Source organism: Aedes aegypti, chromosome 3 (assembly GCF_002204515.2).
Source record: "Aedes aegypti strain LVP_AGWG chromosome 3, AaegL5.0 Primary Assembly, whole genome shotgun sequence".
In the NCBI taxonomy this organism is placed as follows: Eukaryota; Metazoa; Arthropoda; class Insecta; order Diptera; family Culicidae; genus Aedes; species Aedes aegypti.
The window spans coordinates 67,644,349-67,669,321 of record NC_035109.1 but is presented as its reverse complement, the minus strand read 5'-3'; the positions used below and the strand labels follow the sequence as shown (position 1 = coordinate 67,669,321).

Below are 24,973 nucleotides of genomic sequence, written 5' to 3'. Positions count from 1 at the left end.
GTGATTAGTAATGAGTTAATTATGTAGTTTTGTTAGAATTATAAACAATTGAACAGCAGTAATGAATAGCTTACAAAAACTTTGCAGCATAGCTGAGCCTTTCGGATCGTAAGACCGATGTATTAAAATAATTTGTTTCGAAATTGTCCGCGTGGTATTCTAGTGCCCCTATTAGATAAGAATCAGTCATAGACATACATACCGAATGCTCGCCATGACCCTATGACCAACATTTGTATGTGTATAGCCTTAGCTGATGTGGCTTTTCTAATAGGTAGTTCTTTCACTCATTGGTTCTCTTCAAAACCTTGTCAAGTATAGAAAATTGATTTTATTTCATTTATTACTACATTGAAGCTACATTGTACTTATTAAATATTAGGTATTATTTTATGCTTTTATCACTATTGATATTATCAAGGTCAGAATTCCCAGTAAGTGAAGAATTTTATAGTACTAGAACACCATAGAAGATCGCTAAACATTACCTAATCATGGAACGGCTTTTTGCTCTATTATTTTAGGTAGATGCTATTGATCTCCCTTTGCTCCTATCCGCAACCCGGTGCACGCGCCCTGTTGGTTTTCGAAAACCTCGTAGAAGATTACAAACCGTCAATGGCATTCCCAATTTAGTTAGCCACATTGCACATTTAAGGGTCTGATTGTGCTCCTAACCCACCCTCAGTCTGTAATCTTCTCGCCAGTTTGAAATTATATTTTCCCGAAGTGAAAGTAATTTTGATGAGTGATAGCGTAGTGCAGCCCAACTGCATAGTACAGTAGTTTAACCAGAATCTTTAGGTCAGAAGATAAAATCTAAATTTTGTAATAAAGAGGTTGCCATTGCTTTGAAATTCACCCAACATCTAATCAAAACTACTAAAAACAGCGATCAATTATCAAAATTCATCGCTCCCTGGAAAATATAATTCCAAGCCCAGGGAATAGGAAATATTGATACCAAAATATCGAATATCGAAAGCAAAATATCGATATTCCAATTTATCGGAAGTATCGGAACGTCCCTAACTATCGCACAGTTGATAAGCAATCCTTATCACTATCGAGTCATTGATTTTGAAGTTTTGCCGACGTCAAGCGATCCAGTGGGCATAGATAGTGGCTCATGATGTCTATCGACAGGGGTTTCCACTACAATGGGCTGTTGCGGCGAACTGTAATTTTTAGCCTCTCTACTTCAGGAAGCATCGAATATTAAAAGCTTTCTTTACCTTCTACTCCGAATGATAACCACCATCAAACCCGACGCTTCAATTTTGGTCTACAAGACAATCAATTTTATTTTTCGATACATAAGTTTTTGTTTTTCATTATTATCACTATGAATTAATCGACCGACGCGTCGTTCAATCTCGAACAACTGATCGATACTGGTTGATAAATCCGCTTCTTTATTTTACAGCACTTGTATTGAACAAATCCCCGCACGCTATTTCTACGTAGCCGGGTGAAGTTTGTTAATTTTTGTTTTGTTTTTCGGTAATTTTTTCTTGCAATTCACACCAAACGTTCAACAAATCAGTGCTAATGCTGTTTGTGTGGGTGTGTGTTTTTCGCCATTCGCTATCACTGCACTCTGACTTATGGCGCAAGCTGCTGGTAGAAATTTGCTGCTGGGAATGAACTTTCGTAACTAAGGGGATTAAATTTGATTGATAAAAATATACTATTTTTGATTTGTTTTAAAGTAGGAATAAGTATAAGTTTAATTGTAAATCAAAGATCACAAAGTGAGATTTTAGATGATCCTTATATTTCTAAATTGGTGTGTAAATAAATACAGATAATTGGAAAGTTTTTGATTCAGGTTTAAAAAATAAAAAAATAATGCATAAATGTGTCACTTTCGCGAATCTCGTACAAATCGTTGCCTAATTGATGTTAACCTAAAACGTGAAAAAGGTGGTTGGTTTATAGTTCGTTAAGATTTGCGAAACCCAATCACCACAAGTTTGACTCTGTTGCGTTAAAAAGAGGCGCACTAGAATCTATCCAATTTCTACACGGTTTTTGGTACCTTTAAAATGTCTCTGCCATAGACGAAAGATATCGGAAAAAAAGCTATATATTTCGACACTGGGTTTTTGCCATTTAGGTGCGGCATCCTCCAGCGCAATCCGGTGTCCGGCGTCGGCCGCTACTCTGCTGTCGACTTCCGGACTGGCCCGCTCCACTTCGTTTCGAAGTGTCCCCAAACTGTATACCGCTGCCAATCCTTTCCGGGTCCAGTTCTCCGGTTTCAATCTTGGCTAGGATCGTCTTCGAGCACTTAAGGAATGCTTCCTCAACGTTCTCGCCTGTTTTGGCGCTCGTTTCCAAAAAGATCAGCTCATTCTCCTGGGCAAAGTTGCTTGCCTCTAGGAAGGTTACTTCTCGTTCTTCCTCCATGTCCTTCTTGTTTCCCACCAGCAGGATACAGATGTTCTGTGAGGCAAGCGTTCGGGCATCGTTCAGCCAGTTCGAGAGGACATTGAAGCTGTCTCGGGAGGTTGTGTCGTAAACCAGCAGGGCACCGGCAGCTCCTCTGTAGTAGGACCGCGTAACCGAACGGAATCGCTCTTGGCCAGCCGTGTCCCAGATCTGCAGTTTGATGGACTTTCCACCGACGTTGACTATGCGGGATCCGAACTCGACACCGATTGTGTGCGAGCTGTCCTCTTTGACTGCGGAAGAAATGTAATAATGGTTAATTGTTTAAGGAGCGGTGCGCCAATTAAATAATATGATTTCCGGAACGTGTTATTTTTTTTTTTTAATTTCTTATTTGGTATAATTCCAAACATTACATTCATTTCTTATATCTAGGTGTTCTGTGTTATTAGACAATACTATCATCCTAATTTGGTAACACAAATCTAAGATTTTATTAACATTTTGTTAACAACATATTACATTTCATTTGCCGTAGCAGTTCAGATTTTTTACAGGTGAGTTTATTTCACCTGCTTATAAGAGAAAAAAAACGCTTTGATAAGTATATTCATAACATAACCTAAACATATAACGCATTAATCGTGGCAATAGAAGATTGTAACGATTTTTGCCTGAAATTATTAATTATTTTATTTGACATTTGTTCCAATGTTTCAACATTGGATATTCTATGTAACTCATTGGTACTATACCAGGGAGGAAGCTTCAGAATCATTTTCAAAATTTTATTTTGAATTCTCTGCAGAGCTTTCTTCCTGGTATTACAACAGCTAGTCCATATTGGTACATCATACGACATGGCTGGCCTGAAAATTTGTTTGAATATCAAAAGCTTGTTCTTAAGACAAAGTTTTGATTTTCTATTAATAAGGGGATAGAGACATTTTACATATTTATTACATTTGGCTTGAATACCTTCAATGTGATTTTTGTAAGTTAATTTCTTATCTAGCATGAGCCCTAGATACTTAACTTCATCTGACCAATTTATTGGAACACCTCTCATCGTGACAACATGAAAACTTGAAGGTTTCAAATAAAGAGCTTTTGGTTTATGTGGGAATATTATTAGTTGAGTTTTGGAAGCATTAGGAGAAATCTTCCATTTTTGCAAGTATGAAGAAAAAATATCCAAACTTTTTTGCAATCGACTACAGATGACACGCAGGCTTCGTCCTTTGGCGGAGAGGCCTGTGTCATCCGCAAACAAAGATTTTTGACATCCCTGAGGTAACTCAGGTAAGTCAGATGTGAAAATATTGTATAATATTGGTCCCAAAATGCTGCCTTGGGGAACACCAGCTCTTACAGGAAGTCTTTCAGATCTGGAGTTCTGATAATTAACCTCAAGTGTACGATTTGACAGATAACTTTGAATTATTCTAACAATGTATTTGGAAAATTAAAGTTTTTTTTAATTAATTTTACAATCAAACCTTCATGACAAAATTGAATTTTTGTTGATGTGGGCCACCATTCTGTTCAAAATAACCTTTTCAAAAAGTTTACTGATGGAGGAAAGCAAACTGATTGGACGATAGCTAGAAGCTTCTGCAGGATTTTTGTCTGGTTTTAAAATTGGAACAACCTCAGCATTTTTCCTTTTGTCAGGAAAATATGCTAATTGAAACCATTTGTTAAATATATCAACTAAAAATGATAAGCTACTTTCTGGAAGTTTCTTGATGAGGATGTAGAAAATTCCATCATCGCCAGGAGCTTTCATATTTTTAATTTTTTAATAATAGCTCTCACTTCTTCCAAATCAGTCTCACAGGAATTTTCGAAAACGTTCTCTTGATTGAGAATATTTTCGAACTCCTGAGTAACTTCATTTTCAATTGGACTAGTAAGTCCTTAATTAAAATTGTGCGCACTTCCAAACTGCATAGCAAGTTTTTGAGCTTTTTCGCAATTAGTTAGTAATAATTTGTTTTCCTCTTTTAATGCCGGTATGGGCTTCTTAGGTTTTTTTAAGATTTTAGATAATTTCCAAAGGGGCTTAAACCCAGGGTCCAATTGAGAAACCTTATTTTCAAAAATTTTGTTTCTTAATTGTGAAAAACGTTTCTTGATTTCTTTCTGCAAATCTTGCCATATAATTTTCATAGCAGGATCGCGAGTGCGTTGAAATTGCCTTCTCCTCACGTTTTTAAGACGGATCAAAAGTTTAAGATCATCGTCTATAATCACGGATTCAAATTTTACATTTTGGAATTGCAATGTTCCTGGCTTCAAATTTGTTGAAGTTTCAAGAGCATTGTCAATATCAAGTTTTGTTTGTAAGGGAATATTAACAATATTAACATCAAGATTAGAGTCAAGAAATGTTTCATATATATTCTAGTCGGCTCGAAAATAATTGAAGGTGGAGCTGATAGGATTGAGAATCGCTTCTTGGGATACTTGAAATGTAACAGGGACATGATCAAAATCAAAATCAGCATGAGTAACTAATTGGCTACAAAGATGACTAGAGTCGGTTAAGACCAAGTCAATCATAGATGGATTTCTAGAAGAGGAAAAACTTGTAGCGCTATCAGGGTATTGAATTGAGAAATATCCAGAAGAGCACTCATCAAATAAAATTATGCCGTTGGAATTACTTTGAGAATTATTCCATGACCGATGTTTGGCATTAAAGTCACCAATGACAAAAAATTTTGACTTATTGCGAGTCAATTTACGCAAGTCAGTATGGAGCAAATTTACTTGCTGTCCAGAGCATTGAAAAGGCAAATAGGCAGCTATGAAAGTATATTTACCAAACTGTGTTTCAACAGAAACACCTAAAGATTCAAAAACTTTAGTTTCAAATGACGAAAACAGTTGAAACGCCTTTGAATGATGATTGTAACTCCCCCACATGCCCCGTCCATGTTTTAAATACGTTTCGGTAATAACTGCTATATGCACGTTATTAACCGTAAGAAAATTAAACAGCTCGTCCTCTTTACCATTCAGAGAACGAGCATTCCAATTTAAAATATTTAAATTATTATTTGGGTCTATTAGAAAAATGTAATCCAATAACAATTTGATTTGTAAATTTTACACCTACTTGGACTGCTTCAGTCATAGTGGTGGCTTTGAACATTGCATCAATCATTAGATTCAAATGTTCAATTAGAAAATTAAAATCAGAGGCAGACATATCACTAGAAGTGGGTACATTATCTGATGATTTCCCATTAGAATTTTCGGTAGATGAAGAAGCGGAGTAGGAATTACCTGTGGCGGTAGGGTTTTTTCCATTTGATTTGAAACAAGAAGAATGGGTACTCATAGTACGAACAGGGGAGGAGTTCAAATTTCCTGCTACGATATTGGAAAAGGATTTTCCGTGGGTAGATACATTCGAAATTGAAAGATACGAACGGCTACCCGACGGATTAAAATTTGTTTGTGAATGAGCATGATTATGATCTTCCTGGTGGGTATGATTCCTAATCAAGCGATCGTTAACTGAAAAATGAGCATTGTTCGATACTCTACCAGGCAAATTCCGGAAACGACCGTTATCGTAACGGATATTATCTTTCATCTGCCTGGCACGAGCCTCAATGACTCTTTTGCGTGAAGGGCAATTCCAAAAATTTGACTTATGATTAGCCCCGCAATTAGAGCATATGAACTTGGTGGTATCTTCCTTCACTGGACAGACGTCCTTGGCGTGAGAAAAACCTCCGCAAATCATGCATTTAGCATCCATGCGACAATTTTTCGTACCATGACTCCACTTTTGGCACCGACGGCACTGAGTGGGGTTCTGGTAATTTCCTCCAGGTTTCTGGAAATGTTCCCACGTCACACGGACATCGAACATAAGTTTTGCTTTTTCTAAAGCTTTAATATTATTGAGTTCTTTCTTGTTAAAGTGAACTAAATAAAATTCCGAACAATGCCAGATTGGGTTCTCTTTTTCATAATGATTACTTGGACTGGGGAAAATCCAAGTAAATCATTTATTCCATTTTTGATCTCTTCATGTGACTTATATTCACTTGAGAGACCTTTCAAGACGACTTTGAACAAACGTTCAGTTTTGTCGTCATAAGTAAAAAATTTGTGCTTCTTCTCTTCAAGATGTTTGAGAAGAAGTTCGCGATATTAAAAAGTTTCCGGCAAAACGCGACAATCTCCTTTCTTTGCGATTTGGAAGGAAACCTTGATTCCCCTAATGGAGTTCAAGATCTCCTGCCTAAATCCCCCAAATTCGGAACAACTGACCACAATAGGCGGCACTCTTTGCTTCCTCACTTGAATCAAACAGCCTGGGCTAGAGGCTGCTTCGATTTGGTGTTCGGAAAATTGGTCTAGAGCATCGAACTGATTGCTCATTTCGATACAATTATTCATTTCACCCTTGGAAGAAAGTTCGCATTCCGGGGAAGCGTCATTTCTTCCATTCTTGCCACGTTTAGTGACAGTTTTAAATCCCACTTTTTTGGAAGGAAGTTGTGAATTCAGAGATTCACCCTTCCTTTTGTTACTTGTTGATACCATGTTAAGTTAATAAACGAGAAAGACGTGACCTTCGAGAGGTTTTTTCCCTAGACGGTGTCCAAGAAGGATTACCACCGCTAGCTTTCGCCAACGGGTCCAACGAAAAATCGAAGGCACGGGTCCAAACAAGGATCGTAAAGGGATCAATAGTAGAAAATAGTACTGTTTTAGTAGCACTGAGAAGTACCGTTTTTAATTTTAGCACTGAAAAGTACTGTTTTATTGCTTTAGGTAGTTTTTAAGAAAACTTCCAAGAGCAGAGAGAATTCGTGTACGCACAGCACGAAGGTACGATGCGCACTGCGAATCCATAAAATATATTCAAACCAGCTACTAGAGGGTCAATGGATTACCTCTTTCTCTTGCCCACAGTTGATCAGCAGAAGTTTTCTCGTTTTATTTTTTATGGGGAAAGGCATCTAACTTCAAATTTCTCATAAATGAAAGCAATAATCAAAAAAATATTCAGTAGGCGTGATAGTCATTACAACCGGTACCAAATATTTTTCTGAAAATAGATTCCCAATTTTGAGAAATAAATCGTTAGATGCATTTCGCCATACAAATATTTTTCGCGTTACCTTTTAGCGATTTTTCTTGCATAGATACTAGCGCATGTGCGTTACTATGTCATGAATAGGGAAACAGGCCATGCATGTAACCCATAACCCAATGTCACCTCAATGGCTCCCAATAAGGGCAGTGGAAATGTCAAAAGTGTAAAATTGACCACAAAGGATAAACCAGCAGGCCTAGGTAAGAAAAAGGACAACAACCAAAATCTAAGACATCCCCCAAAATCAAAAGTTGATGATCCGCAACATCCAAAGAATGACGGCAAACGTACGAAAAAAGGCGAAACGCCTCAGCAATGATTAAAATCCTCCAAGTGAATCTCCATCATGCTCAGTGCGCAACAGATGTGCTTTGCAGGAGGTTCACAAAAGAACACCTTTCCGTGGCGCTGATTCAAGAGCCATGGGTCAACAAAACTCGAATACAAGGTATTCAGCTAAACTCGTGTAGGTTGGTATATGATGACAGCCAGCTCTCTCCCAGAGCAGCTATTCTAATACGCAATGACACTAAATGTTTTCCAATTACAGAATTCATCAAAAGGGACATTGTGGCGGTCAGGATGGAGGTTTCTACTGCTAGGGGCAGTACTGAGATCATTATGGTTTCGGTGTATTTCCCTGGCGACGCAGAAGACATTCCTCCTCCAGAGATGGCTGCTCTTGTCTGTTACAGTCAAAAACACAACATCCCCTTCGTCATCGGTTGTGACGCCAATGCTCATCACCTTGTATGGGGAAGCACAAACACAAATATCAGAGGTGAGCATCTTTTGCAGTTTCTTTCCTCCAAAAATATTGACATATGCAATGTCGGTGATAAGCCTACATTTGAAAACATCTTACGACAAGAAGTCCTTGATCTGACTTTATGCAGTCAATCCATCTCGGATAAAATAAAAAACTGGCATGTTTCTAATGAAATATCTATGTCAGACCATAAACATATAGTCTTCGAGTGGGAAGGGGGTCTAATGATTCAAAAGTCGTTTAAAGATCCCAAGAAAACTGATTGGGAAACCTACTCAGCTATTCTCCGTTCTGAAGACTATATAATAGAGCCGAATATTCAGACTATTATACAGTTAGAAGCAGCTTCGGATTCTATTAAAAACAAAATTCTAAATGCTTATCAAGAGAGCTGTCCGATCAAAACAGTTAGTTCGTACAGAGATGTTCCATGGTGGAACATCAACCTTGATAAACTCAGAACAACTGCTCGGAAGGAATTCAACCGAGCCAAACGCACTTCTGATTGGAGTCTATACCGAAAGGCTCTGACAGAGTATAACAAAGAAATGAGACGAGCAAAACGGAAATCATGGGTTTTCATGTGTGAAAGCATTGAGAAAACTCCCGTAGCTGCTCGACTTCATAAAACTCTTTCGAAGGATCACTCCAATGGTTTGGGAAGTATTCAAAGGACTGACGGTTCACTCACTGTGGAACCTCATGAAACACTGAGTGAAATGCTAAGAGTTCACTTTCCTGATTCAATCCCACAAACGAGTCTAAATGCTGAAGGTGCCATACTTGACGTCTCAGTTCCACACGGGTTCCTATCAGGGGACTCAGGAACAAAAAGGGACGCAATAAAGGTTGCCAAAGAAGCTTTTACTCGCGATAGGCTTGTTAGGGCAGTGAGATCTTTCGAGCCATTCAAATCTGCTGGCATGGATGGAATCTTCCCAGCGCTTATCCAAAAAGAGGAAGAGACACTGATTCCACACATGGTAGAGATTTTTAAGGCAAGTTTAGTTCTGGGACACATTCCAAACGATTGGCGTCAAGTTCGAGTTGTCTTTATTCCAAAAGCAGGAAAAAAGGACAAAACCATCCCTAAAGCATTCCGACCGATAAGCCTATCCTCGGTAATGCTTAAAAGCATGGAGAAGGTATTATGCGAGTATATAGATTCTAAATTTATGAAAACTATGCCTCTTTCTAAATCCCAATTTGCTTATCAAAGCGGAAAATCAACGGTCTCAGCACTGCACACGCTAGTGAACAAGATCGAGAAAACCTTTAATGCAAAAGAAATTGCTCTTATAGCATTTCTTGATATTGAGGGCGCGTTCGATAACGTTTCTTATTCGTCTATAGGTTCGGCAATGTTGAGGAGAAACTTCGACCCATGCATTGCAACCTGGGTACATGCTATGCTAGCAAATCGACAGATCTCATCTGAGCTGAGTGATTCGCGCATTACTGTAATGGCTACAAGGGGATGCCCTCAAGGGGGAGTACTCTCTCCCTTATTGTGGTCATTAGTAGTGGACGAACTGCTAGATAGCTTAGAAAGAAGGGGTTTTGAAGTTGTTGGATACGCAGATGACGTAGTCATTATTGTACGAGGCAAATTTGACAGCGTTATTTCATCAAGGATGCAAATTGCTCTCAATCACACACTCTCCTGGTGTCAAAAAGAGAAACTAGGAATAAACCCTTCAAAAACAACAATTGTACCGTTCACAAAAAGACGAAAGGTACAACTCCACCCTCTTTTCTTGAACCAAATACAATTAGTTTACTCAAATGAGGTCAAGTATCTTGGCATCACACTTGACGCAAAACTAAATTGGAACACCCATCTTCAAACAATCATAAATAAAGGTCTCAATTCACTCTGGGTTTGCTCAAAGACCTATGGTAAAACATGGGGTCTAAAACCCAGTATGATCATGTGGATCTATAAAACAATCGTTCGGCCTAGAATAACCTATGCGTCCCTTGTTTGGTGGCCTTAGACAAAGGAAGCTACGGCTAGAGCTAAGCTGAACAAAATTCAACGTACTGCCTGTATTGCCATAACCGGTGCAGTTCGTAGTACCCCCTCGTTTGCCCTAGATGCTATACTCAATCTGCCCCGGCTGGATCAATTCATAAAGCTGGATGCTGAGAAAAGTGCTCTTAGGGGTCGTCCATAAATGACGTAGCTTTTTAAGGGGGGAGGGGGGCTTCACGAATTCGTGACGAAGTGTGACGAGGGGGAGGGAGGGGTCCTAGCCAGGGGACGTAGCATTGTGAAGTCGGTAAAAAGAGAAGCGCTGAAAAAATGGCATACAATTATTTTTTATCAAACTTCTTATTTTTTTGTTCGACTAATAAACTTGGGTTATAAAATTTTGATTCAGCTCCAAACCTTCGTATGACAAGATTGAAAAAATATCTATGATTCTTTAGATTTTCTTGATAAATGCAATCAAACAGACGTTTTGAAGCTTTAAATAATTATGTGAATATTATATTATATTCGTGTCTAAATTAAAAAAAAACATAAATAAACAAAATAAAAGTTAAATAAATTGATTAAAAATTAATGCTTTAACAACTTGGAGCACATTGTTTTGCCATTTGTTAACATGACATAAAGTCAGCCGTTTAAGTTTTATCCATATTTTCTGATGGGGCATTATGTTTTCAAGAAAATAAAATTTGATCTTTTTGGTAAATATTACATTGAAACAAGATATTTATTCCGTGAATTATGCCTTCAATGTTGCGGAAGATCTCCACCCAATCAACTCATTGATTTGTTTCGATATATCAATGCTCTTGATGGAATATCCTTTAATGAGGACAACAGATTCGAGTGTTATCAACATTGCCCTATCATTCAATTTTCTTAATAACTCGGTAATTTGAAAAATTTCTATTGTTTAACTGTTTTATTATAAGTTGTGTATGACTATTTCAGTATATGAACTAGACTGGCCCTTAAACAAAAAAAAGTTGTAAAACTCGACGGGCACCCCCTAGATATGTGCCTTAGGGTAAGAAAAATGCTCTCTGAAAATTTCAATTCATTTGGTTGCTCCCCCAGCTGGCGCATTCAATTCGAAGTTTGTATGGAATATACGTTTCAAATATATTGAAAGTTGACCCCATGTTACTGTTTCGTTCCGTATACTAGTTGTTGGCGTTCAATTGAGCCCAGAATGACAAATTCACTAGTTGAAACCCTAATGAACATAGTTGCAGAAGGTTGTATCTGGATTTAAGCTCATTTTCATTAACCTTTCAATTTTTGAAAGTGAGGCTAAGATCAGCACTCCCGTACAATCACGTATATGCATGCACCTTGTACCGCAGCTCGCCCAACGTCATAGGTGACTATGATTTGCTTAGTGGCTACCACCCAGCAATGTTGCAGAAATACTAAGCAGTATTGCAAATCTACTTCAGTTAGCTAAAACACCAACTTTCTCTATTTTAATCAGCATACAACCTTCTACAATATTGTTTACTATGGTATGGTGTTTTTGACATTCTGAGTTCAATTGAACGCGATCAACAATTTTCCTGACCCGAACAGGAGATGATGTTCTATTTCCCATATGTTTGAGCTGAAATTCCCATATTAACTCCAATTCAATTACGCCAGCTCATGGAACGACCAAATGAGCTGAAATTTTCAGGAAGTCTTCCGTTAATCCTAAGGAATAATCCTGGGGGGTGCCCCGTGGAATTATACAACTTTATTTTTCTCCCATACTGAGCTGGGCCAGTCTAATGGGAACGATAATGAAGTTCATGTGACATATTAATAGAGATGAATAATTTGTATAATAATCTAAATTTTCTAAACATTCCAAATATTTCAAGTGTAATTTTTTATGCATCTGGCCAGTGTTTGTTAAATGGATTTGAATTTGTATAATATTAACGATGATTCATTTTGAATTGATACATTTTGTTGATCATCTTCATTGAAATCTTTTTCCTAACAACTAATAATTAAAAAAACAATCCTCTAATATAACGAAATTTCTGTTCAATATATTATAAAATATATTGCACCCTAACTCGACAGTAACGAGCTTCATCAATCTAATCAAACATTTTTTATCACATTTTCTATAGTAAAATTGTTTTTCATGGTAACAACAGCAAAAGTAATATAACTTAGCTTATATGAAACTGGAAACCAAAATCAAGGAAAATGTTTGTTTGAAACTGTTTTCCAAATTACTTTTGAGCGTTACTGTATATCAAACTGTTAGATTAGATTACCCTTACATTTCAGTCAGTAAATAATATCAAACTTTGCATTGAACTTTTGAATTGTAATTTTTTGTCACTAAGGAAAAAACGAATAAAAAAATATAGAGGGGGGGGAGTGCTTGATATGCTACGTATTTTCCAGGGGGACGTACCAGCTTTTGTGACGAAATGCTACGAGGGGGGAGGGGGGTGTAAAAAATAAGTGAAAACATGCTACGTCATTTATGGACGGCCCCTTAGGCTAAAACGATCAACAGTCTTACTGTCAGGGGACTTAACAGGTCACCTCAGTATATTAAACGAATTTTCGATAAATCCTATTGTTGAAAAATGTAATGACTGGATGGAAAAAGTGGTAAACTATGACTCGCCATTCACGGTGGTCTTTCCTTCTCGTGAGGAATGGGAAGGAGGTGGACCCACCATTTCACCGGGATCTATTAAATTCTACACAGATGGTTCAAAAATGAATAATTTGACAGGGTCTGGAGTATACGGACCGAAAACCAAAATCTCTGTCTCTCTTGGACAGTGGCCTACAGTATTTCAAGCAGAAGTCTATGCAATCAAGGAATGTGCGCAGCTGTGTCTGAAAAGAAATTACAGACATGCCACCATCTGTATTTTCTCTGATAGTCAAGCAGCGCTTCAATCTTTGAAGGCTTTCACTTGCAACTCAAAACTTGTGTGGGAATGCATTCTTGCACTGAAATCCCTAGCTGAACGCAATCGAGTTAAACTATATTGGATCCCAGGACATACGGGTCTAGAGGGTAACGAAATTGCCGATCAGCTAGCAAGGAATGGATCAACCAATATGTTCATTGGTCCAGAGCCATTCCTTGGCATTTCAAATTCTGCACTGAACACGGAATTGAACAATTGGTTGTTCGATCAAATTCAATCAAATTGGAATACAGTTTCCAATGCGAATCAGTCCAAAAGGTTCGTAACAATAAACACGACACAAACACAAAAACTTATAGGTCTCAACAAAAGGGATCTCAGAACATACATCGGTCTAATAACTGGTCACTGCCCAAGCAGATACCACTTATACAAGATCGGTGTCGTCCAAAACACAAATTGCCGTTTCTGTGACGAGACGGACGAAACCTCACAACACCTTCTCTGCTCTTGCAGTGCACACATCCATCGTAGATTCAAAATATTTGGCAAGCACTACTTACAGCCAGCTGATGTTTGGAACGCATCCCCCAGGGAGGTGGTTAGCTTTATTAGGCTGATCACGCCAGATTGGTGGAACTACAACACTGCAACCTAGGACTTCTGCCCATCAATGGCAGATGGTTCAAAGTTCAGTCAAATGCGCAAAGTATTCCGGAAGCACATTTGCTACTGGAACACATTGTGTACATAGAGTAATAGGGTATATCACAATAGTCCTAAAAAATGGACGCAGTGATCCCACACCCGACAGAAGAAGAAGAACCCATTACTAGCACTGAGACCCTAGAAAAAAATGTAAAAGCAGTGAGTAAACAATCTAAAATTTCATTGCTATATTTTCTTTAATTGTGTACATTTTGTCAGTATTGTACGAAACGCGAATCTTTCTAAATTTGGATGAAGGCTTGATAGAGCTACAGACGCTATTTGGTTGCGCGATGATGAAAATCCAAATAACAGACAAACAGAAGTCACTCTCTGATCACTGCCCATCGACCACATTTTAAACGGTTGATTTAAATATATGGTAGATAATCAATTCGCCACCCGCAGCGCTCGCATCACCTTTGTTCGTGTTTGACGTTTACACACGACCACCACCTGTTGGTTCGACTGTTTGTCTGTGTCCGAGAGTTATGTCTGTTTGTTTGTTTGTGTCAAGTCGTGTGATAAAGCCTTATGAAATTCGGGTCTACAATCCGAAACATATTTCTACAGTACGGCAAAATAAAGACCACAACACCACAATAGATCAACAGTTGATCTAGTTAGTTACTAAATGGTCACAGTGGTATTATGTGTCCACAAATGTAAAAAAAGATATAGCCTAAAATAGTTACTAGGCCCGAATTGGACCACGTCATCCTGCATAATTCTAGCTCGTTAAAACTCGATAGATTCGTTAAAATAAATTCCAATAGTTTTGGGACTCGGGATGAAAACCTATAGGGATGCTATTCTTGGCACTTTTGTTTAACTTCGGCAGTGGTTTTTCCAAAGTTACTGAGCTCATGTTTGGCCACGTCGTATTAAAGTGCTTTTTATTGCAAATTTTCAGACAATTCGGCCAAGAAAAACCCCCCATGCCAAAGTGAATCATGGAAGTGCCAAAGTAGCACTGCATCCTATATACCGTAATCCGGGGTAACATTGATCAGTTTTTGGAATATTTCTTCAATTTTTCATTTGGAAATGCAAATGTTGCAAGTTTTATATTTTTAAAACCAGTACTGGCACTCACCGCTCGTGACTATATACTGTATTTTGGTTTTCAAAAGATTTAAGTATGTTGAAATAAATGTTTTAAGTGATTTTTTTATTTAGCTGATATGGGGTAACATTGATCACCCATGTAAACAATGTTCTGTAGTATTGAAAATGTCGTTGCTTACTTAAATCATGGCTTCTGAAGCCTAATATGAAGACCAAACTCTTACAAGTAATTTACTTTTTGAGGTTATTTCTAAAATAAAATCATTTTGAACTGCGCAATACGCCTGAAGGTAGGCAATTTACTAAGGTAATTTTGCATTCTCTTCGTTGCTTAATTGAATAAACTTATGAAAGATTTGACAAAGGAATTATTTTCGGCGATGCCTTTTTAGGTAACAATCGCATTTTCCTTGTTCATACCATTTGCAGAACTCGTGTGAGACATGTATCTCCGGTAGTGTCAGCAGTTTTCATCAGCTTATGAATGTGAGAAAGAGAGGCACCATTAATGCTTTGAAAATAAATGACGATTCGAACTTTTTACGAGAAGGATCATACCGATCAATGTTACCCCGGATTAATTTCCTCAATAATGCCCAGGGAAGTCAACGATATTTAATAACAAAAAGATCTTGGATCGACCGGAAATCATGCGATTCATCAACACCTTCAGCATGTTTTGCTTTGTTGCCGCGGACGCAAGCAGAGTGTCTACTCGTTAACCGAAATGAAATTCCCTGATATTTCCAGGTTTTTCCAGGTTTTACAAAAAAAAAACCAGGTTCCAGAAAAACTCTAATTTTATATGTCTATGATTTTTTTCACCCCCACGTAGGTCTTAAATCTAGTTTTATTATATGGGTTTAACGTGGTTTACGGCTTAAGCGAAGGTGAAGAAAAGGGCCCTAAAACAAACAAATGACAAATTTTAAAATATTTTCAATTTAATAGCTATTTATACACTTCTGAACATTATTTAAAGCATGCTGATGCGATTCCAATATCCAATATTACAATATGAACATGCTAACAATACCAAAGCTTAAATTTTATTCAAATGAATTGTATTTTCCAATGATGATGTATTATATTTCGTTTATTAGAGCTCCGTGAACTGAACGAAACTTTCAAGTACATCAGTATGCTACTTCTTGAAAGTATTTTTAGTACAGATGAATGGTACATATCATTTCCATCGGTCTTTTAGATAACTAAGACAACTTCATGGGCGCAAAAGTAAAACTTTATTTTGGAAATAAATACTAAGTTTATCGATGTATTAGCAAGCAATCATACAGTTCTGATCTGCATAAAAGCCAAATTCTTTAAAATATCTTAACATTAACACAATCATCTGCTACCTATTTAAGTAGATATACATATACCCATCTAAATTAATACAAATAATCCGTAAAACTTTTGGATCCCGATCCATTTTTTTCGGAAATAGAAACACGAATTATCAAGAAAAGGACGCGAAAAAATTTCCGTCCGTCAAATTCAATAATTTTCTATTTTTTTGTAATTTTTAATATTTGGTTGTTTGCTGCATTTATTACCTTATGAAGTCCAATATTAAAGTGTGTGCATCAAACAGTGATACAAATTGTTCTTAGTGAGAAGATTTTTCAAGCGCTACTGTTTTTCCTGCTGCCGAACTTTCATCAATGTGTGAGCCCGAGTTCAGTCGAAGGAAATTGCGTTGGCTTGTGGATCAACAAGAAGCAAATTGTGAATCTTGGCGTCCGAGTACATTCAAAGCAGACGACAATAAGCGCCAATAGACCACGGCCCCTAGAAGTGAAAAATGCTGTTTTTGCTGACTTTTCCGCAACAGATTGTAACAGCGGGATCCACAATCCAGGAGTACAAACACACCAGACGGCGGTATACTACTGAAATTTGGTGAGATCGTTTTTAATACTCAACTTTTGTTCAAATTGCACACATGGTCTCATATTTGGTCAGATCAATCAAGATTTATATTTGATTCCTTTATTGCGGGAAAGGGACAACATAAGTTTTAATCTAGTTTCAGAGAGCGAGCAAAGGCGCTTAAACCAAGGCTCTTGAGCCAGGACATGAGGAAGAAATGCCTATGTCCCAACCCAGGAGAACAACAATGGAGTGTGCATTAACTTTCTTAGCAACGCCACTCCCAACGATATTAACATTAACCCTGAATTGAAGCGGTTGATACTGTTGTCCCCGTTTCTTCTTCTCTTGAATTGAATTTTTTTTGTCTATTAGTTTATTCATGCGTGGATAACCTAATTGTCATGATTGTTTCAATTGTCTTCAACCCCAAAGTCTGCACAGTGGGCCTGGCCATTTTAATATTTGTATCATATCGCTGATATTCTGCAAATATTAATACTGACAAGAAAATATCTGAATAGTTTTAGGTATTTCCAGGATGCTTTTCAATATTGGCTGTGCAAGCGCTTAGATTAGATTAGATTAGAATAGAAACACGAATTATCAAGCCCCTGGGTAATCGCGTTCGACCGTATAACATATCACTATGGTAATTAAAATAAATGTTGAATTTTCGCATTTCCTTCGGAAAAGTTCTAAATTATTCATGATTGTTACGCAATTTTCAATTTAACACTTCAGTCGTCGCGCTGTTGTATTTTGTACAACACCGCTGAAAAAACCTCGCTTTTCGTTCACAACAGCAGCACGGTGGTTCTGACATTGTGAAGGAACTCCTGAAAAAACAGGACGAAATTCCTAAAAAAAAATGTGAAGGAATTATTGTTACTACAATCGTAGGATCTCATGAAAAAATGTTGGAGTGTTAACTGGTGTGGAACCTTAAATGAACTTTTCAATATTCCATGGGGATTTTTTTGAGAATTCATTCAAAACGTTTGGATGAACTCTAAAATTCCTTGAAAAAAACGCTGGACAAATTTCTAGAAAAAAAAACTTAATAACTTAATAATGAAAACAGGTCGAATGTAAGGAATTATTTGTAACTAGTGGTCCCGGCAAACTTCGTCCTGCCATCAAGTAGGCTGTTGAAAAACGCTTTTGATCGTCCCATATAAAATGACAGTTTCGTTGGCGTTCGTTTTTTCGACTTTCCCGGTGAATATCCTATTGGGTATTCGGAGGGCAAGAGAAGTTCGACTGAACGGATTGACGGTTGACTAAAGACTAATTTATTCGAGTAATCGTTACATTCAATATAATTCAATGGTTGCTACGATTCGTAATCTCTAACACTCCTCCTCGACATCGATAGCTACAATTCCTGCTGCAATTCTTAATTTTCCCAGCTTCACACTCGTCAACGGTTTGGTCATCATGTCTGCCAGCATGTCTTCTGTAGGACAATACGACAAACTGATAATGTTCTTATTTTTCAGGTCCTTGATGAAGCAATATTTTGTGTCGACGTGCTTCGATCGTTGATCCACTTTCTCGTTCTCCACCTGCCGGATGCAGCTTTGGTTGTCTTCACGGATGCAGATCGGATGATCCACTTTCTTCCCCAGATCCTTAAGAAGCTTGCGTATCCATTGGATTTCTTGGCATGCTTCAGCCAGAGCAATGAACTCAGATTCAGTGGATGACAGAGCCACGCACGATTGCTTCCTGGAAGCCCAACTCACGACTCCACCACCGAGAAAAATGAGAAAACCAGAAGTTGATTTCCGGTCCTTGGTGTCACCGGCCCAGTCGGCGTCGCAGTAAACTTCCAAGCCTTTACCATTCGCTGCTAGCTGTAACTGGTTATTTCGAGTGCTGTAGAGATACCTCAACACTCTCTTCGCTTCTGTCCAGTCCCTAACTCGGGGCTGGCTAACGGATCGTCCGAGAATCGATGCGCTGATCGAAATATCCGGTCGTGAATTTACTGCAATGTACAGCAAACCACCCACCAGACTTTGGTACTGGTCGCTATTCGAAAGAACAGCTGAATCCTCCTCCTTTTGCTGGTAACCAGGGTCCATTGGGATTTTCGACCCTTTCGCATCCGTCTGGCCGAACCGTGCAGCAAGCTTGGTGATATAGCCCTGCTGATTGATTAGGTACCCATTCTGATGTTTGGTCACCTTGATGCCAACGAAATGTTTGATGTCACCCAACACCGTCAGCTTGAAACATTTTTGAAGATGGGCAACTATCTCGACGAATTCGACTTCGCTAGAGCAGGCCACCAAGATGTCGTCCACGTAAATCAGGATGAACGCTTGTTGTCCATTCCTCGTCCGAACGTAGAGGCACACATCGGCTGATGACTGCAAAAATCCAGCTCGCTTGAACACATCGTCGATCGTTCTGTTCCATACTCGTGCCGCTTGTTTGAGCCCGTACAGACTTCGCTTCAGACGACACACACCGGCGGGATTACCGGTTTCGTAACCAGGGGGCTGCTTCATAAAGATTTCTTCATCCAACTTACCATACAAGTATGCAGTCTTGATGTCTACATGCTTGACAACGAGATTTCGCTCAGCCGCCACCGTCAGCAGCGAACGCATAGTGACTTGCTTAGCCACCGGCGCAAAAACCTCATCGTAATCGGTTCCGAATTTTTGCGAATATCCTTGGGCGACTAATCTGGCTTTATAACGCACGACGTCACCGGATTCGTCCTCCTTGCGCTTGAAGACCCACTTGCAACCAACTTTCTTGCGGCCAGCTGGTAGTGTGGTGATCTCCCATGTGTCATTTTCCGTCAGAGAACGGAATTCTTCATCCATCGCAGTCTTCCAGTACTCGCTCTCAGGACTTGCTAAAGCTTCTTCATAACTGCGTGGCTCAGCAATCGAATCCAACACCATGCCAATAGTTTCACGGTAACGTACTGGTGGTATACCCTTCGATTGACGATTCGATCTACGAGGGGTCGCAGCGGCTTCATCGTTCAACGTTGATTCATCAGCAGTGTCATAATCGCAATTTTCATCGTCCAGAAGATCCATGTCCGACGCATCCAACGGTTCTGAATTGACCGCCGGCGTTACTTCAATAGCGGTTGGCTTGATTCCTAACTCGAAATCGACAACATTCTCCGCTTCATGATGCCGATTGACATTCTCGGCTTGATCGAGGCGCTCCTCCTCAACGAAATTCGCATCACGGCTGATAATCACTCGTCGAGTCGACCGGTCCAGGAAGCGATATGCTTTGTGGTCCGGTGAGTACCCCACAAACGTTAGTTTCGTCGATGTAGGGCTTAACTTCTTCCTCTTCTGCTTGGGGACATGGACGTGCGCCGCACTGCCGAAAACTTTCAGGTGCGTCACATCCGGCTTCCTTCCATGCCAGAGCTCGAACGGGGTTGTTGGAATCGATTTCGATGGCAAAATGTTCTGCAAATAAACGGCAGTACTTACCGCCTCAGCCCAGTAGCACTCTGGAAGATTGGCATCAAACAACATGCACCGGCTCATCTCGACCAAGTACCGATTCTTCCTCTCGGCAACACCATTTTGTTGGGGGGAATAGCTTGCGGTGAACTGCGCTCGAATACCTTCACGTTTGTAGAAAGCCCTCAGCGCACTTCCTGTGTATTCGCCTCCTTGGTCGCTTCTGACTATTTTCGGCGGTCGGCCGAACTGGGTCTTCATCATGGCCACGTACTCCATTATCTTCTCTGGAACATCTTCCTTCTTTCTTAGCAGGTACAGGACACAGAATCTGCTGTAGTCGTCTATGATGGTCATAAAATAACGGCATCCAGACACCGACACGTTCTCAACAGGGCCGCAAAGGTCGGTGTGCACGAGGTCGAGTACGGCAGTAGATTTCCTCTCCACCGATTTCGGAAATGGTTTCCGACTCATTTTGGCCTTCTGGCAGCAGTCGCATCCCTCTCGCACACCGCAATCGTACACCTTCAGTCCATTCACCAGGTCCTTCTGTACCATTTCTCCGAGAGCGTTGGGGTCACGATGCCCAAAGCGCCGATGCCACACGTGTTGGCAGTCCACGTTGTGGTGATCTTTCGCAGCCATCAAAACTTCTTTCGAGGTTCTAACCTTGTAGAGTCCACTAGTCTTGATCGCGGCCGCTGCCAATTGGCCACCGACGAGAATCCGGCACCCTACTTCGTCGAACGTCACTGCGGCGCCTTTCTCTACGAGCTTCGGTACAGAGAGCAAGTTGATTTCCAAGCTTGGTACGAACAGCACGTTTCCAAGGGTTACCGTAGTTGTTTTACCGTTGTCATGGTAACATAACAACCGACCGGAACCGACACCTTCTACTTTCGCATTTTTTCCATCCGCCAGGCTGACAGATTTCACAGCGCTTTCTTCTAGATCTTCGAAAAATCCTCGTTCGCCGCACATGTGCCGGGATGCTCCCGAGTCCACAATCCACTCACCAGAATTCGCTTGGACACCGGCCATCAGGGCAAATGTCACCGCGTCTTCACTGCGTGCAGTTCTTGCTTTTGGTGAACGACCTTTTTCCGATTCCGCCTCCTTGGCGTACAACTTACACTCCTTTTGCTTGTGGCCAGTTTTCTTGCAAAAATGGCACACCAGCGGCTTCTTTTTCTTCAGGAAACTTGCCTTCATCGCTGAATCCGTCGATCCATGGTCCCGTTTGGCCACTTCATCCAGCAGCTTGCTTTTGACCAGCTCCAGCTTCAGGTCATCGTCGGAACGGCTTTCTAGGGCCGTCGCCAGCGTGTCGAAAGAATCGGGGAGGCTCCTAAGCACCAAAGCAACCATCAGTGGCTCACCTAGGTCCAGTCCAGCACACGACAGCTTACCAAACAGCTCTTCCAGCTCGAATAGATGGTTCTGCATGTCGTCCCCGTCCTTATACGTTTTGTTGCAAATTCGCTTCAGAACTGCAACCTTCGAGCAGAGGGACGTCTTCTGGTGGTGTTTCTGGAGATTTTCCCAAGCTTCCTTGGCCGTCTTCGTATCGCGAATCAGGGCGTGTTGCTGATCCTCCACGAGCAGCGCAATCGTCGCTCTCGCTTTGCGGTCACCACCCTTCCATTCGTCCGTCATCGGCTCCGGGGCTTGATCTTCGATGTACTTCCACGTGTCCTCTCGAGTCAGCAGCATTTCAGCCTTGAACTTCCACACAGCATAGTTGGAATTATTCAGCTTCACGATCGAAATCTTGCTTCCCTCCATGGTACTCCTACTTCCAGAAACTTCTACTTCGGCAGCGAAAAGTGAAAAAATTCAAATTCGCTCAAGCGGATTGCTTTGACTGGGGCCCACAACCTATTGGGTATTCGGAGGGCAAGAGAAGTTCGACTGAACGGATTGACGGTTGACTAAAGACTAATTTATTCGAGTAATCGTTACATTCAATATAATTCAATGGTTGCTACGATTCGTAATCTCTAACATATCCTGGGATTTTTATACACACAAACACGTCGGAACCCTTGACGAACGAAACTGAGAAAGAATCATTCAAATCCGTTGACCCGTTCGTAAGCCATTTCGTGACATACAAACACGATTCCATTTTTATTTATTGCTATTTTAGAGATAACTTTCCGTTCTACGGTTGAACAGAAAGCTACCGCAGCTGTCACATTACTGATTTTCACAAAGCATCAACGATCGGTTGCGATGATACCTTGGAAACCAGACTGATGATTGTTGTTTTCGGCTGTTTTTCAATGCTTTGGACTCTACTAGCATACTTTGATTAGATGGTTTCGTTCAATGATACAATGATTCTCAAGGCTGCGGTAGAACTTTGACAGCTGCGGTAGAACTTGGCGGCTACCGCAGAACGGAAAATTTTCAAAAGAACCGTAATATATAGATGTTCTTAATAGATTCATTCGAATAAGCCCTCGAAGAACTTTGGAGCAATTCTTTGGAATAACCGTAGATGAAATGGCGTTGAAATTCTTGTTGGGTTGTCTTGGAAGAAATTCTGTGGGAAACTTTGGATATCTCTTGGATTAACGACTGTAGAATTCGGTTGAAAAGTTAGTGAAAAAGTATCTGGAAGAAGTCCTAGGATAGACTTTGTTCACAAGGAATACCCTGACAAAATTACTAGAGGTAGTAACGTTGAAATGCTCAATCCTGAAGCAATTTCTGGAGAAATTCTTGTAATCATCCTACGAAAAATTGCTGAAGAAATTGGTAGAGGAATGATGAAATCTCTGGAGCAACCACAAGGATAATTCCTGAAACTGTTCTCGAGAAATATGAGAAGAAATTTTGTATCTTAATTATCTGCAAGCAAGATAATGGAAAAAAAGACGACTTTAGAGACTATTTTGGTTAAAATAGAGACTTCAGACCCCTTTTATTAAAAATAAAGACTTTTTAGAGACTTGCACAAAAATGGTATCTAAAATAAACCTGCTATCAGCCCTTGATATGTTAATCTTTCACTAAATAAATAAAGAGACATTAAAAACATCAATCATGTTTTGGTAAGCTGATAAAAATTCATACTTAAAAGGATCTTTATTGAATAGCTCATATAGTGCTCATGAAGAGAGTGTAGGGAATATTAAGTAGCCTGCTTAATTATAGAATCATTCACCATAGCCTACTACAGAGAGTTTTCTGGCAAATAATGGTAGCTCTGGATTATGAAAAAAAAAATCCATTGTCGTTAATATATTCTATCATGAATTACTGCCTCAAAGTAATTTCCCTGATTGTGATCAAAATTCCCTGAGAATTACAGGTTTTTTCCAGGTTGAATGAAATTCCCTGATAATTCCAGGTTTTTTCAGGTAGTAGACACCCTGGCAAGACGGAGAAATGTAAGATCGTCATCTTGGCGTTACACACGACCCACTTGACTAGAGCTTGCTTCTCAGCTTAGTGTTCAATGAGCACTTCCACAGTTATTAACTGAGAGCTTTTTTGCCAAATTTCCTATTTTCACATTCGTATATCGTGTGTCAAGTACGACTATACTCTATGCTCAAGGAAATCATGGGAATCGAACCCAGACACCTTAAGCATTGCTTTACTTTTCAGCCGCGAACATTAGCACTAGGCTAAGGAAGGCCCTAAGATCTAGCTTTTGAATGAAGAAACAGCCCATCACTTGATGAAACAGTTGTAGATCATTCAAATTATTTGCTTGATCAATAGATGCCAACGCACACTGAAAAGCAAAACCCGGTACCTAAGCCTCGCGAACTACACAAATTAATCGCTTTATCTACTTCGCTAAATCGATTCCATGTTCCGCTAGCAGCAATCCATCGCACAGAACAAGTAAGTCAATGGTATACCTATAGCCACTTCGCCGCTCCAATACGTTCTAGGCCACCCATTGCCATTATCAGTCACCGTCTCATTCACGCTTTGCTCTATCCCTTCAATACACCACCATCTTCGAATTAACACATAGACAAAACAATTCACAGGCCATCAAGCAACGGAGAAGCTGGACGAATACCTACATTTGTTTTCGATAAAGTGATGCAGCAGGCACGACTTTCCACTTCCAGCCCGACCGATGATGAGAAATTTGAAGAGATAATCTGCAAGCAAAAACGAAACAAAATAGAAACACCAAATGAGAGCTCAGATTTCAGATTTCACTGACGAAATTGCAACCGAAGACGAATCGCGGAAGTGGAGATTAATCCGATGGCTCTCTCTTGATGCGATGCAAGAAGAAACGCAATCGAACGAAACCCCCGAAATCCCGTTTCGCCCCTTCGCCGTCTGATGCAATCAGAGAAACGATTTTGATCGGAAAAATGCAAATCGCTCGTCCATTTTCTTACCATATTCTTCCGACATGGTTGTTGTGGCTCTGGATGGATTTTTCCTTCTTCTGCAGAAAACGAGAAACAGCTACCGGAAGCGGAACCGAACAGGATCAAACTGGGACGAAAACGAAGCAAACACAAACGGCAGCCACTTTTTCCGGAGATTTTCGCATTTAATTCCGCAGTAAATGTACGCACTGGATGTTTTTTTCCTTTCTTTTGTTGTAAGTACCTGCGACGAGTTTGGTTTTCCCGTGTCAGTCAGCAGCGAATAATATGTTTTGAAAACGACGACGACGGACGAACGAACAGCGAACTCGAACTCGCACACAAA

At 39.8% G+C, this 24,973-nt stretch overlaps 1 protein-coding gene across 1 annotated transcript; it reads right to left on the bottom strand.

Moving 5' to 3' along the window:
- Positions 1-1,273: 1,273 nt before the first annotated feature.
- On the bottom strand, positions 1,274-24,973 carry LOC5573337 (ras-related protein Rab-4B). Its single transcript, XM_001660774.2, has 3 exons — positions 24,655-24,973; positions 24,325-24,405; positions 1,274-2,687 (listed from the first exon to the last, which is right to left on the bottom strand). Exons 1-3 carry the CDS (start codon positions 24,668-24,670, stop codon positions 2,116-2,118), a joined length of 669 nt encoding a protein of 222 aa, XP_001660824.1. The 5' UTR covers positions 24,671-24,973; the 3' UTR covers positions 1,274-2,115.

Bases quoted from the DNA above. Each gene is read 5' to 3' on its own strand.
- LOC5573337 (XM_001660774.2), bottom strand. The intron at 2,688-24,324 runs GTAGGTATTCGT...TTTCTTCCGCAG, and splicing joins TCACTTTATCGAAAACAAAT to TCAAAGAGGACAGCTCGCAC.